This window comes from Durio zibethinus, chromosome 27 (assembly GCF_047325235.1).
Source record: "Durio zibethinus cultivar Kanyao isolate XHJ-2024 chromosome 27, ASM4732523v1, whole genome shotgun sequence".
Taxonomy (NCBI): domain Eukaryota; kingdom Viridiplantae; phylum Streptophyta; class Magnoliopsida; order Malvales; family Malvaceae; genus Durio; species Durio zibethinus.
The window spans coordinates 1,745,820-1,761,202 of NC_143188.1; the positions used below are offsets into that span (position 1 = coordinate 1,745,820).

At 36.6% G+C, this 15,383-nt stretch overlaps 2 protein-coding genes across 3 annotated transcripts; one reads left to right on the top strand and one right to left on the bottom strand.

Annotated features, from left to right (window-relative positions):
- Positions 1 to 5: 5 nt before the first annotated feature.
- Positions 6 to 7,026, bottom strand: LOC111279163 (uncharacterized). Its single transcript, XM_089756316.1, has 6 exons — positions 6,460 to 7,026; positions 1,028 to 1,087; positions 818 to 937; positions 534 to 588; positions 373 to 452; positions 6 to 266 (listed from the first exon to the last, which is right to left on the bottom strand). Exons 1-6 carry the CDS (start codon positions 7,024 to 7,026, stop codon positions 6 to 8), a joined length of 1,143 nt encoding a protein of 380 aa, XP_089612442.1.
- A 4,024-nt stretch (positions 7,027 to 11,050) lies between these two features.
- Positions 11,051 to 14,910, top strand: LOC111279861 (lipase-like). Of its 2 annotated transcripts, XM_022866923.2 has the most exons (10): positions 11,051 to 11,356; positions 11,584 to 11,663; positions 11,992 to 12,057; positions 12,152 to 12,199; positions 12,306 to 12,373; positions 12,572 to 12,644; positions 12,728 to 12,889; positions 13,109 to 13,303; positions 14,000 to 14,088; positions 14,410 to 14,910. In XM_022866923.2, exons 1-10 carry the CDS (start codon positions 11,290 to 11,292, stop codon positions 14,627 to 14,629), a joined length of 1,068 nt encoding a protein of 355 aa, XP_022722658.1. In that variant the 5' UTR covers positions 11,051 to 11,289; the 3' UTR covers positions 14,630 to 14,910. The 2 variants fall into 2 exon arrangements, with proteins under 2 accessions (XP_022722658.1, XP_022722659.1); XM_022866924.2 differs by lacking the exon at positions 11,584 to 11,663 and having other exon boundaries at positions 11,119 to 11,356.
- The last annotated feature ends 473 nt before the right edge of the window (positions 14,911 to 15,383 follow it).

Here is a 15,383-nt window from a genome sequence, read left to right on the forward strand (position 1 = left end):
ATGGGTCAATTTTTGCACTTAGGATGATATGAAAAAACCCCATGAATTGCTGCAATATCCAATAATCTTGATAGAACATTCATTACAATTACAAAAAGATATGGTGAAATAGGGTCCCCTTGTCTTACTCCTCTTGCACTTGAAAAATAGCCTACCAAGCCTCTATAGATAAAGAGAACCTTAGTGTTGTTAAACAGCATTGAACCCAGCCTAAAAATCTCCTTGGGAATCCCATCGCCAACAAAACAGATAGTAGAAAATCCCAGCTTAATGAATCAAGCTTTCGTCAAGTAAATCTTTATTGCACATCTTGGGGAGAGGCAAGATCTGTTGTACCCCCTAACTAGCTTTTGAGCCAAGAGTACATAATACATTATCTGTTATGCTCCCTTTTATAAACGCACTTTGGCTGCTACTAATGAGAGATGGCAGACACTTTTGCAATCTGCTGGCTAAGATTCTGATGATGCACTTGTAAATCATAGAACAACATGAAATTGGCCTATGGTCGGATATATTGACGAGGGATTAACTTTTTTGTGCCAATGCTAATGTGGTGGAGTTGAATGCAGGTAACAAGTTACCATGCTGAAAGAAATACATATGGCTTTAATTATGTCCTCCCCAACTATACTTCAGGTAGTTTTAAAGAAGTATACATTGTATCCATCAGGGCTTGGTGCCTTATCATTCTGTTGGGAAAACATTGCATCCAAAATTTCATTTCTGGTAGCATTCTGTGATAGGTTGGTTTTGCCCACTTCTTACAAGGTGTCCTGTAATATTTCAGTTAATAACCCTGTGAACATCCTGTTACCTGCACATCCATCGTTCCTAACAATTTCTCAAAAAATCCCACAACCTCTGCAGAAATTTGTGAGAATGTTTCTAGCCTATTCCCTTTGCTATCATAAAGCATCTTTATGGCATCTCTCCTCTGCTTAGTGGTCACTATCTTGTGAAAAGAACTTTGAATTCTGAATTCCCTCCTATTTCCATCTGATTCGTGATTTCTGTCTCAACATACTTTCTTTTGCTTGAAAAAGCTCATGTAGCTCTTGGATGAGCTTTTTCTTCTTCTCAATATCTGCACTAGAAGATTGTAGCAGGTTGGCAGTGTTAGGAAAATGGGGTCCAGTCCCATGTAAGTGGTTTTGGACCAAGTAAAGGCCATGGGCCTTGATCTTTTATTTTACACAGAGCCCTAGCTACTTAATAAAAAAAAAGAGGTGGGGTTGTTTTGTGTGTGTGTCGAAAACCAAGCAGAGAAAGAAGAAAAGCCAGGAAAAGCAGAGAGAGAAAAAGGAGAAGGGAGAGTTGGTTGAACGGAAGTCGATCCGTGGTCCGATTGAGTTGGAACCTTGTCAGGAGGTTTATGATTCAGAGTTTGACATTCTGAACGGTGAAGATCGGGTTTGAAGCTCTCTAGGAACAAATCCAGGGTGTATTTGTTGAGTCACTTATTTGGTGAGATTTCTCCAATTGTTTCTCTAGTTGTTGATTAGCTCTAGTTTTAGCTAGAGAAGAACTTTGTATAACTATTATTTGATAGTGAAGATTTTTCTGGCGGCCCGTGGTTTTTTTCCCTCTACACTGGAGGGTTTTCCACGTAAATCTTGGTGTGCTTTATTTTTCTGCGCATTTGATTATTGATTGTTGTCTATTGCTTCTGTATTATTGTGATTATTGCTTCAGGCGCAACAAGTGGTATCAGAGCGAGGGTTATTTTGAGACATCGATACAGAAGCAACCCAGGATAGAAGTAAATTCTGTTTGAGATCATGGAGGGTGATACAGGTTCCATGATAAAATTGACAGCATCAAATTATTCAATTTGGAAGCCTATGATGGAGGATCATCTATACTGTAAAGATTTGTATGAGCCAGTATTGGGTGATTCGGCTAAACCAGCAGATATGAAAGATGAAAGCTGGAAGAAGCTAGGTAGAAAGACGCTGGCTACAATCAGAAAATGGGTTGATATCAGCGTGTTCCATCATGTAGCGCAGGAGTCAGATGCTCACATTGTTTGGGAAAAATTGGCAGCATTGTATGAGAGAAAAACAGGTATGAATAAAGTTATGCTTGTTAAAAAGATTGCAACTTTACAGTACAGGGATGGACGATCTGTTACAGAGCACTTGAGTGATTTTCAAGATATATTTAATCGGATGACTACTATGGAACTTAAGATGGATGATGAAATGAAGGCATTATTTCTTTTGGGTTCATTGCCAGACAGCTGGAATACTCTAGTTGTGACTGTTCTTAATTCAGCTCCTGATTATAAGGTGACATTGGAGATGGTAAAGGACAGTATGCTTAATGAAGAAGCGAGGCGAAAAGATGTAGACCCTGGAAATCAAGCTCTAGTCACAGAGAACAGGGGTAGAAACATCGACAGAGGTCAGGACTCAAAAGGCCGTGGTAAGTCTAAACATAGATCCAAGTCTAGAGGTAAAGTGAAGTGTTTTCATTGTGGTAAGGCGGGTCATATAAAACGAAACTGTAGAATCTTAAAGCAAGAGCGAAAAGATGAGAAAGGCAAGAGTTCAGATGATGGCAATGTTGCAGCAGTGAATTCAGATAGTGATTCAGTTACTTTGATTTGTACACATGGTGATTGCAATCATGTTAGTGATCCCGGCATTGAGTGGATAGTTGACACAGGAGCGGCATATCATTGTGTTCCTAAGAAAGAGTTGTTTACAACTTACAAAGCAGGAGACTTTGGTTGTACCAAGATGGGAAACAAGAGTGTGTCGCAGATTGTTGGGATTGGTGATATTGTTGTACAAACTAGTACAGGCTGCATGTTAACTTTGAGGGATGTCAGACACATTCCAGATATGAGAATGAACTTGCTTGCTATTAATGTCCTTGATAAGGAGGGATATGAAAGCCGACAAAAGAATGGACAGTGGAAGCTTCTCAAAGGATCTATGGTAGTTGCAAGGGGAAAACTATGTTGCACAATGTATAAGACATGGATGCAATTGAACGGTAACCAGGTAAATACCGTTGAAAATGATGCTTCAGCAAACTTGTGGCACAGGAGGCTGGCACACATGAGTGAAAAAGGGTTACAGGTTTTGGCAAGGCACTCTCTCATTCCCTTGACCAAAGGTATGTCTCTCGATTCATGTGATTATTGTTTGTTTGGTAAGCATCATAGAGTTTCTTTTCGTAAAAGTTCTCAGAGAAAAGAAAATAGATTGGAATTAATTTATTCTGACGTATGTGGTCCCATTGAGGTTGAGTCATTAGGTGGTAGCAGATATTTTGTTACTTTTATTGATGATGCTTCACGTAAGATTTGGGTGTATATGTTGAAATATAAAAGTCAGGTACTGCAGTATTTTCAAAAATTTCATGCCATGGTTGAAAGGATGACAGGGTTACCCTTGAAGTGTATTCGAACTGATAATGGTGGGGAATACACATCTAAAAGCTTTGAAGAGTATTGCTCAAAGCATGGGATCAGGCATGAGAGGACAGAACCTGGAACACCGCAGCATAATGGTATAGCTGAAAGAATGAATCGCACCATTGTGGAAAAAGTCAGATGTATGTTGAGGATGGCAAAATTACCAAAGCCATTCTGGGGTGAAGCAGTCAACACAGCTTGTTATTTACTTAACAGGTCACCATCAGTTCCTTTGGGCTTTGACATTCCAGAAAGAGTGTGGACAGGAAAAGATGCTTCATACTCTCACTTGAAAATTTTTGGGTGTAAAGCATTCATGCATGTGCCGAAAGAGCAGAGATCAAAGCTTGACAGTAAAGCTACACAGTGTGTGTTTGTAGGATATGGTGATGAGGAATTTAGCTACAGGGTATGGGATCCAGTAAAGAGAAAGACAGTCAGAAGCAGAGATGTGGTCTTTCATGAAAAAGAAACCATAGCAGATCTTGAAAAAAATGAGAAGACTACACGAGTTACTGTTGAGTGTGATGTTTCAACACCGACAGGGATTTCACAGGAAAGAGCCACAGATGGTGAAAATGAGCCAGAAACAGAACTTGGGGATATGGATGAGCCAGCTACAGTTGGTGATGAGCCAGATGCTATTAGTTTTGAGCAGGGGGAGCAATCCTCTCTACCTGAGAGTGTTGAGCAGGGGGAGCTACCTTCAGCATCAAGTGATGTAGAGTCTCAGCCCAGAAGATCTACTAGAGAGCGCAGGCCATCTACCAGGTATTCAAGTTCAGATTTTATTTTAGTTACCAGTGAAGGGGAGCCAGAAAGCTTTCAAGATGTGCAGGCTACTCCGGATAGAGAGCACTGGTTAAAAGCAATGAAAGAAGAGATGGAGTCATTGCGAAAGAATGGTACTTATGATCTTGTTAAACTTCCAACAGGAAAGAGGCCATTAAAGAATAAATGAGTGTTCAAGTTGAAAAAGGATGGTGACAAACTAGTGAGGTACAAAGCTCGATTGGTAGTAAAAGGTTTTTCTCAAAAACCAGGCATCGATTTTGATGAGATTTTTGCTCCAGTTGTAAAAATGAGTTCTATTCGAGTGGTACTGGGATTGACAGCTAGTTTGAATCTTGAACTTGAGCAACTTGATGTTAAAACTGTATTTTTGCATGGTGATTTGCAGGAGAACATTTATATGAATCAGCCTGAGGGTTTTGAAGTGAAAGGGAAAGAGCACTTAGTTTGCAAATTGAAGAAAAGCTTGTATGGCTTGAAACAAGCTCCACGACAGTGGTACAAGAAGTTTGATTCTTTTATGGTGAGTCATAGCTATAAAAGAACAGCAGCGGATTCTTGTGTGTATGTTAAACAATTCTCTAATGGTAACTTCATTATCCTATTATTATATGTTGATGATATGTTGATTGTAGGACAAGATGCTAGTATGGTTTGCAGGTTGAAAGAACAATTGTCTAAGTCTTTTGATATGAAAGATTTAGGTCCAGCAAAGCAGATTCTTGGTATGGACATTATCCGGGATAGGAGAGCTGGAAAGCTGTGGTTGTCACAGGAAAAGTATGTTGAACGAGTGCTTGGTAGATTCAACATGCAACATGCTAAATCAGTTAGCAGTTCACTTGCCAACCATTTTCACCTAAGTAAGAAATCTTGTCCAGTGTCTAAGGAAGAGCAACTAGCTATGTCTAGTATTCCTTATTCTTCTGCAGTCGATTCTTTAATGTATCTTATGGTTTGTATAAGGCCTGACATTGCTCATGCAGTTGGTGTAGTGAGCAGATTTCTTTCTAATCCAGGGAAGGTTCACTGGGAAGCAGTGAAATGGATTTTTAGATATTTGAGGGGTACCTCAAAAATGTGCTTGACTTATGGAGTTTCACAACCAGTTCTAGAAGGGTTTACTGATGCTGACATGGCAGGCGATCTTGATGGTAGGAAATCTACTTCAGGGTATTTGTTTACTTTTACAGGAGGAGCTGTATCTTGGCAGTCTAAGTTGCAGAAGTGTGTTGCTTTGTCAACTACAGAGGCTGAGTATATTGCAGCAACTGAAGCATGTAAAGAAATGCTTTGGATGAAACGTTTTCTTCTTGAATTAGGGTTGAATCAGAAAGAGTATGTGGTATTTTGTGATAGCCAGAGTGCTTTAGATTTGAGTAAGAATACCATGTACCATGCTAGAACAAAGCACATTGATGTTAGATATCATTGGTTACGTTCAGTGATTGAAGAACAGCAGATGCTATTGAAGAAAGTCCATACTGATAAAAATGTGGCAGATATGTTGACTAAGATACTTCCCAGGGAAAAGCTTGAGCTTTGTAGTAACTTGGCCGGAATGAGTTCCCTGGCCAAGGTAAGTTCCAAATGAAACTGCTATGGTGATGAATCTCCTCCTAATGGGGCTGGAGGGGGAGATTGTTAGGAAAATGGGGTCCAGTCCCATGTAAGTGGTTTTGGACCAAGTAAAGGCCATGGGCCTTGATCTTTTATTTTACACAGAGCCCTAGCTACTTAATAAAAAAAAAGAGGTGGGGTTGTTTTGTGTGTGTGTCGAAAACCAAGCAGAGAAAGAAGAAAAGCCAGGAAAAGCAGAGAGAGAAAAAGGAGAAGGGAGAGTTGGTTGAACGGAAGTCGATCCGTGGTCCGATTGAGTTGGAACCTTGTCAGGAGGTTTATGATTCAGAGTTTGACATTCTGAACGGTGAAGATCGGGTTTGAAGCTCTCTAGGAACAAATCCAGGGTGTATTTGTTGAGTCACTTATTTGGTGAGATTTCTCCAATTGTTTCTCTAGTTGTTGATTAGCTCTAGTTTTAGCTAGAGAAGAACTTTGTATAACTATTATTTGATAGTGAAGATTTTTCTGGCGGCCCGTGGTTTTTTTCCCTCTACACTGGAGGGTTTTCCACGTAAATCTTGGTGTGCTTTATTTTTCTGCGCATTTGATTATTGATTGTTGTCTATTGCTTCTGTATTGTTGTGATTATTGCTTCAGGCGCAACAGGCAGTTTGCACCTTTGCCAACTTCTCCCTCTTGAATTCAACTTTCTCAACCAAATTACCAAATTGAGAAAAGTTAAACTGCCACAGAATTGTCTTTAGCCGTTTGAGATTTCTATACAATCTGATCATGGGGTTTCCCTCCACTGTTGGCTGCCATGATTCTTCTACCAACTTCAAGAAATCAGGATGCTTTGCCCCAAAGTTAAAAAACTTAAATGGCTTTGGTGGACTTTGACGCGGCACGTTCGTCTTGAGTAAAGCTAGGTAATGGTCTGAGACTTTAGAGGCCAGAAACTCTACCATTGAATCTGCTGCTTTAGTCAACCGAATATCATTGATAAGCACTCTATCTAACTTTCTAAAAATTTTATAATTGCCCCTGGTGAATAAAGGACCGGTGAAACGGTGATCTGTAAGGGACAAGTCCTGCATGCATTTCTGAAACTCTTTAGAACCAACACTTGCAATTTGTGAGCCATTATATTCTGATCTCTTTGATGGATGAGCTATTATTTTATAGTCACCAGCCAGAGCCCAAGGACAAAGCTGCAAGGTGCCATAAAGGGAGTGTAGATGCATCTAGAGTTTCCTTCTTTCAACCTCGTTGTTGCTTCCATAATTGAAAGTCAGATAAAACTTACCAATGTCAGATGTTATGCAACATGTTATACTTTAGTCTGTAGCTATTAGTTCAACGTGCAACTCAGATTTCCAGAGTAACCATATCCTTCCATTGTAAGCATAACCATAATTGTGAAAATGAAACCAGCCAGAGAAATGATTCTTCAAGATTGGCTCCATATTTTCTTGCTTTACTCTAGTTTCCAGCAAACAAACAACATCTATTCTCAATCTCCTAATTCTACCTACTACTTCCATTTGCTTCAAAGAAGCATTAAGCCCTTTGACATTCCATACGAGGAGATTCATGAAGATATGGAGGAGGTTTGACCTCCTGAAGTAGTGTGACCTACCTTAACCTTATTCTTTCCTTTATCTATAGGCCTTTTCTTCTTGCTCTTAAGCTGTTTCCTTCTTGCTCTTAAGCTGTTTCATTAATTCAGCCACCCCAGCAGATGCTACTCTTACTTTCCTTGGTGAATTGCAACCAATCTCTTCCTCCTTGCCTTCTCGGGAATCAACAGGCTCAGATCTAATATCCTTATCCCTGTCCCCCTCTTCTACAATGCTAAGAATGGCAAATCTGTTTATGGAGCTTGATTTTGCCTGCACCCTCACTTCTGAAGTTGAACATTTCTTCATTGTAATATCCACCTCTTTTGCAGTTATTGCTGCCCTGAAACCTCTTTCTTTGGCTACCAAGTCTTTGTTACAACTACCTCAGGCTTATGTGGGCAATCCTTATCATTATGTCCAAAAGCTCTACAATGCTAACACTAAGAAGGACCATGGTCAGAGACGGATCTAGGGTGGGGGCAGCATCTTGAAACTTGAATATTTCTATTAGTAAAAGATCCCAAATATAAATGATTATTGTATTTTGTCCCCACTAAAATTTCAAAATAACAAGTAGGATTATTAGAAATAAACTTAATTTTTAATTTTTTTTGTTTTTTATCCCCACTAAATGTAAAAAAAAAAAAAAAAGCATGGATCTTTTATAATATTGAAATGTATATGAATATATTAACAAAATAAAAAAAGTAATTGAATAAATTAATAATTCAAAATATAAATATAAAATTTATCTCTTTACTATACTTTTTTATTTTGTTAGAATGACTTTTTAATGGGTTACAAAACATGTTGTATCATGTCATATTTAATCCAATTTATTCGATAAATTTGTTAATTATGTAATATTATATAATTCCTTTAATAAATATATTTGTGTATATGTTTAAATTTATAATTTGTTTATTCAATTGTTATAATTATGTAAGTTTTAATATTCTACCTAGTGTGGCATAACTAAGACAAATAAATGTGATTTTTTATAACTAATTTTTATATAAAAATGATTTTTTTAATATTTTATAACTTTCTAAAAATATTTTTATTATTTTATATTTTTAGAAATATTTGACATTATATTTTAATAAAAATCATTTTAGGTTATAATAATTTGTAAATAAATATTACCTAATAATTTACTCCCACTAAACTAGAATCCGTCCCTGACCATGTTACATCCCCTGAGATTGAAGTAATAGTGCCATCTCGAAGAATGACGTCTATGAATCAGGGAATATCCACATCAACTTCCATTTCTACACAGATTTTTGCATAAGCTAATCTCCCTCGATTTGCTGAGATTCAATGGGTTCCCAAGACCATTAGCAATGTAGCTCAATCCCTTCTCTGGATGCAATTCCAATGGAACATTACTCAAATGTATCCACATAGGCAGCCTATCCATCCTGAACTCCAACGTTTTCATTCCTGGCTCCCATTTCCGAACTATAATAGGTTTATTCTGGATATGCCATGGACCTAACTCGATAAACCTATCGCGATCTTGATTTGATGTAAATTGAAGGATGAACAAATTTGCCCGTCGGTGTAACACTCACAGAGCCATCTTTCCCCCATAGCATAGCAACAATTCTTTGGAATTGGCTGAAATTAGGAACAATCACAAGCAGAATCAATTTAAGATAAGTACAATAGCCTCCAAAAAGCAATGAATGGAGCTCAAATCTGCTAATTTTGAACGAAAATTGATTGAATTATCCAGAAATTGATGAAATAGACCAAATTACGATAAAATGGCGAGACACCCTCGGCTCAAGAGAGGCCTGATATCGTGAACCAAAATTTCAGTATTAACACAACCCTTAATGCAGTTATGGAAAACTAAACTAAAAGGAAAAATTACTGCACCTTCACTTTGTTTGGTTTATTAAACTTGTTTCGCCTTTACTTTCCTATTTCTTTTTTTTGTTTTTTGTATATATATAACTAAATTGAATTTTGTGCAACCTCTTTTACCGATGTTACATTTTTAAGGTGCCACGGAGACAGATCGTATCTATTTTTTTCTTTAAAAAAAAAATTAAACACCACAAGGTGTGCTGCAGAAAACCACGCATGGCGACATTGCCTATTTTTGTCAGTTTGAAACTTCCAACACACTTTTTTTTTTTTTAATCCGAGCAACACTCTTGTTTTGAGGTACCGTACTCTTTTGCTTTAGTTGTCAGTGTAAAATATAGCTTGTTCAATCGTAATTACTGTTCATTAGTTTTTTTTATTGTTACTCTTATCGTTGATTATTATTCAAAGTTTGTTCTTTCATGCAATTGTTTTAAGGGTTTCCCTGCAATCATTTTTTAAGCATAATATTTTTAAATGCATGGAATACTGTCTAGTACTGTTATGTTCCTACTTTTCTCCCTTTCCCTTCGTTTTAATTGGAGGAAACTTCACTTTTCTCCCTTTTCCTTCGTTTGACGGATCCTATGAACACGATCATGTGCTTGCAAATCAACTTGTGGTCCCTGCAAGATTCTCCTAGCAGCACTGATCCAAAGAGAAATAGAAGAGAATAATAAAAAAAATGGGCAGATGCTTACCAGTTGCTATCGTCAAGGGTGACAACGTCTGCAGTAGAAAGATTTATACCAAGGCCTCCAGCTCTTGTTGACAACAAGAACACAAAATTTTCACCTCCCGACTTATTAAAGGCTTCAATGGAAGCATCGCGGTCTTCTTCACCTGTATTACCATCAATCCTTCAATACAGACACCCACGAAACATCAAATAGTCTTTAAAAATATCCTGCAGTCTTGTCATCTGAATACAATAAATTCCCACTGAAAAATCACAAATAAGAATTGGGAAGGGAATAAAAACATGTATATTAAAAATGATACATACAAAAATAAAAGAATAACATGGTGAAATGTCTACGCCGATAGCTGACACATTTCACATACACTACACGGGAATCTATATATAAATTAGATAAATTCTAGGCAACCCTCGAGATTAGCTATGGAAATATCAAAACTCTAGAATCACGCTCCTTCAGCTTTGGAAGTAACTTGTCCAACAGAACCATTTTACCTGGAATAAATCAGTAAGGTCAGTTTTCTATGGATCCAATATCTTCCAGTAAACTTACCAGCATTGGTTACAAGATGCTACCATCAATGGCAGTGGACTTCGTTAAAACAGACTACCGTGCTTGGTGTTGCTGATAACCTGACAATGGGTAAACGAGGGAACTCTACATGGCATCTCTTAGAAAGAGAACTTTTAATCAAAATAATCAAAATTAATATAGTATGGGTATCATTAAAATAGAATTGGTTGTTTAAAACAAATTAAATTGACACACAATAATGAGTGTTTACAAAATTAGTTTTATTAACTCAACTAAAGCAAAAATTCAAGCAAAATTAAATATAATTAATAAAAATTATTATATATACGTTGAGATTTAGTCCAATCGTATCTAAGCTCTTTGAAATTCCAACTTGTGAACGGTGGCGGATGCAGGTTACCGTTTTACCAAATTACCAAATTACCCATCCTCAGCAACCTAATATCTAACAATACACAGCCAAGTAAAGTTCAACAAGGGCAATTAAGGTAATTGAAAAAATAGAAAACCGAAAAAACTGGGAAGGAATATTCGTGTCGGACACTATTTGATTCCCTCCGCTTCCATTCTCAATAATTGACCCCACAAAACGAAATCGCTCATGCCAACCGGAGCCATACGGTCGCCGCGAAGAAACGAGGATCCAATCTCAATTGGCGTTCCGAAATCCGCGTTCTTGACCAGCTCCGTTTCTGCTTAGTTTGATTTGATTTTCCTTTTCTTATTCGTCGTTCGTCACGATTCCTAATAAATTTTTGTTTAATTGGAGATTATGGAGCAAAAATCGTGGCTAATTTTGGCGATTTTTACATGTTTAATTGCATCTTCTTGCGGTAGAGGTACTAATTAAATTCAATTCTTTTAATTTCTCATTTTTTAAAAAATTAGGTCTTCCTCTTGTAATTATAACGAATTATTCCTAATTTATGCAATTAAATGTTAAAATCAGCTCAAAATTTGCTACCTTTACTTTTTAATTATTTTATTAAAGGTTATGTCTGATTTTGTAGCTTTTGAGTTTTTAAAAAATTTAGTTCAATAAGGAATTTGCTTTCATTTACTGTAGAAATGCACGTCAAGAACAAGGATAACCACGCCGTCTACAATCATACTCTTGCCACTATTTTAGTGGAATATGCTTCCGCGGTAAAGTTGTTATTATTACTTTCTTTTTATTATTGGATTTGAGCTTAAAAGTTTAAATAATTTTCCAGGAAATTTTAGTTTCATGCCGTGGTTGGTGATATAATGAGTTAATGTATTCTTTGTATGTGTATCCGTGTGCCATAGTTCCGATAAAATGACATACAAGTCCTGGGATCAATGTAAATGATCCCTTCTCGTATGTTATAGAATAGACAAGTCAATGAGTAAACTGCTGTTGCCTAGAAGTTATATAAGAATTTCCGTTTGCTTCTTTCATATTGCTTTGTGTTTCTTTCTTGTTTAACTCATGCAAATTCTGTTCCTGCAGGTGTACATGTCGGATTTGACAGAACTTTTTACTTGGACATGTGAAAGATGCAATGGTTTGACTGAGGTACTTGATTTGCGAGTGGTTTTTCTTTAATCTTGAATGTTCAGGTAGGTTTCCACTTGAATCGGTTGTCCTAATAGTCCTTTTATGGAAACAGGGATTTGAAGTTATTGAGATTATCGTTGATATTCAGAACTGTTTACAGGTGATTTTCTCATTGTGTGTTTGGATATTTATTAGAATCATGACCTATGTTACACTTTGGAATACTTTTGTTTGTAATTGAGATGAAAATGACTTCAAATTGATAGGCATTTGTTGGGGTGGCAAAGAATCTTAATGCCATTGTTATTGCCTTTAGAGGAACGCAGGAACACAGGTACTAATATTATTTTCCTCTATAATATTTGCTTAGCAATGTTTTCAAAAGCAGGTAATGTTCATGGCATGATAACATAAATGATAAAAAAGATTTGAAGTATGTCGACATCATAATATATATATATATATTTTTACAAATGTAATGAGCTTTTTTTTTTTTTTTTCCTGTTTGATTGATTTATTTCTCTGTTCACAGCATACAGAATTGGGTTGAAGACTTATTCTGGAAACAACTTGATTTAAATTACCCTGGCATGCCTGATGCTATGGTACGCATGACAAATTTCTCCCAATTTTTGAATTTATGCTGGAATGATTGTTATTAATCTTTAGTCTTTTTTTTGTCATTCAGGTGCACCATGGGTTTTATACTGCTTACCACAATACAACCATACGCCCTGGAATTCTGAATTCTATTAAAGAAGCAAAAGAATTTTATGGAGACCTTGACATAATGGTAACAGGTCACTCAATGGGAGGGGCTATGGCTTCCTTTTGTGCACTTGATCTATCGGTAATCTAAAGCCTTTCTTGATACAGCTGGAAATATGTTATTATTGCTGTTCTTTTCATCATGTGGTAAATGTGAAACCTTTGTGCTTGCTACATGAGTTTGCATTTTGTACCATGGTTTTTCCAAATCTTTTGAGTTAAATTTCCTTGGTTAAATTTTGGAAGCTTGCCTGGTTACACTGTCAGAGTTGTAATAACAAAATAAATCTTTTATTCCCAGGTTAATCATGAAGCCAAGAATGTGCAAGTTATAACATTTGGACAACCTCGTATTGGGAATGCTGCCTTTGCTTCTTATTATGGCAAACTTGTGCCAAACACAATCAGAGTTACGAATGATCATGATATTGTGCCTCATCTGCCACCATACTATTCTTATTTCCCTCAAAAGACATACCATCACTTTCCAAGAGAGGTAAGTGTCTGTGTTTGTTAAAATAAATTCTCTATTTTTTTATTATTCGAACAACTTAAATTGACAATGTTAGTGGAAAATTAGGTCTGAGAGCTTGCTAATTGGATTATTATTGTTTTTTGAATATTGAGAAATTTAATGTTATGTAACTTTCTGTGGAAAAGTTTTTCTAATGCTGAGGAAATCTGGATTGTTGCCAGTAGACATCCATCTGTTGTCTTGACTCGAGTAACACTAAATGTGAATGTTGGCATCCACAAAATGTTGTTGCATGTTCCTAATGGTTCTTGGAAGAGATTTATTCTTTGTTTCTCCATTCCCATTATCAAAAAATTTTGCCTTTGTTCTCATTTGTTCATTATTTAGCCTTTGCCAATTCGCTCTCTTGAAGGTTCTAGTTTACCTTTTAGGGTCTCATGGTGCTAATTGTTATGGCATTGCATGAATGTAAATATATAAACAAGGTCTTTGTTTTCAGTCTGTCAACAATTTAACATACGCAATATAAGGATGCGCTTATGCTCTGTTGTTTGACACTTTAAAATGCCTAAAGTTTCTGTATCAAAGTGTGGTGGATAGAGGACTGATGTTTGATGCATGAAAGACTGCAGCCCGATTAAACAAAGAATGGCATTGATACGTTTGTTAATCTTTATCTCTTATTTGTAGGTGTTAATCTTTATCTCTTATTTGTAGGTGTGGTTGTATAACCTTGGAGTGGAAAGTCTGGTTTATAGAGTTGAGAAGGTCTGTGATGGTTCTGGTGAAGATCCAACCTGTAGTAGGTAAGCCTATTTCTGTATGTAGATTTTGGCCGTGAAGGAAATTTATCAGGAGTTTAAACTTCATCTATTAAGCAACTTTAACTTTTTGAATTTATTAATTTGATTAAGTATTAAATTAATTGATTAAGTGCTGCAATTTTTTGAAAATGTAAGATGAGGGCATCTCTTATGTGTGTGTTGTTTCCCCTCATCTTCTCAGTGAGAAAAGGAATTGATGGATGGATGATTACTCTTTTGCTAAATGAGAAGCGGGCTGACTGCCTTAGAATTATCACTTTGAAAATCTATCATGAACTCTTCTACTTTCACATTCAATTGCAGGTCAGTGACAGGGAACAGCATCGCTGACCACTTGAACTACTACGGTGTTGATTTAATGTGCCAACAATGGAGATCATGCAGAATCGTGATGGATCCTCGTGTTTCGGAGTATGGCAAAACAGATCACAAAGGAAATTTCATTTTGTCCAGAGATCCGGCCACACTTGTTCTGAAATCAAATATGCGGTCAACTGAAGGGGAAGTTACATCCAGTGCATAATTTATCGGGAAGTGATTTCTCCTTGGAAGATGGCTGGTAGCACAATTCATTGATTCCCACTTCCGATAACTACTTTTTCATTCTTCCATTGAAGCCATGTAAAAAAACCATTGAAAATGAACGTTATCGATGTGGGTTTGGGGGTGAGAAGTAGGAAGGAATGTGTGTAAAACCGTAAATAACAATCCCAATGTGTACATTCCTTCCTTTTTTTTTTTTTTTTTATGTACATTTATGAATATTGGTTTCTAATGCCAGCTAAAAATTGTCTCTACATACAACCGTGTTTCTTTTTTTTTCACGGCAATGATTCTTTGATGCTAACTCTAATTGATCATGACGGTAGTGTGATATATTGATAAAGTGTTGAATTTTTAATTCTTGCAAGTAAAATTTAAATCTTGACAGTTTTAAGTTAGAAAAACCTCTCATTCAACTTGAAAGAAAGCCCTTTAATCGTCGACGGTTGTGATGGTGTGGTATATTGATAGTGCATTGAACTTGTAATTTCCCTAATTAGAATTCAAATCTCACGGTTTGATGTTAGAAAAAAAAAAGAAGAAAAAAACCCTTTCAATTCAACTTAAGGGAAAGCCCCGTTAGTTTTTGCCCTCTGAGGAGGGATTACCTGCAATATGCTGAACAATTCGCCTAACAAATGACCATCACCTTTTAAACAATACCAATCACGACCAGGAAGCTCTCTCCCTTAAGGTTGAATTTCAGATTCTTTAGTTTCAGTAAACCAGTTAAT

Coding starts and splice junctions, on each gene's coding strand:
- LOC111279861 (XM_022866923.2), top strand. CDS start 11,290: ATGGAGCAAAAATCGTGGCTAATTTTGGCGATTTTTACATGTTTAATT. Junction 12,058..12,151: donor GATGCAATGGTTTGACTGAG/GTACTTGATTTG, acceptor TTATGGAAACAG/GGATTTGAAGTTATTGAGAT. Junction 12,200..12,305: donor ATATTCAGAACTGTTTACAG/GTGATTTTCTCA, acceptor TCAAATTGATAG/GCATTTGTTGGGGTGGCAAA.
- LOC111279163 (XM_089756316.1), bottom strand. CDS start 7,026: ATGCATCTACACTCCCTTTATGGCACCTTGCAGCTTTGTCCTTGGGCT. Junction 938..1,027: donor GCTTTTTCAAGCAAAAGAAA/GTATGTTGAGAC, acceptor ACCACTAAGCAG/AGGAGAGATGCCATAAAGAT. Junction 453..533: donor ATTAGCATTGGCACAAAAAA/GTTAATCCCTCG, acceptor TCAGAATCTTAG/CCAGCAGATTGCAAAAGTGT.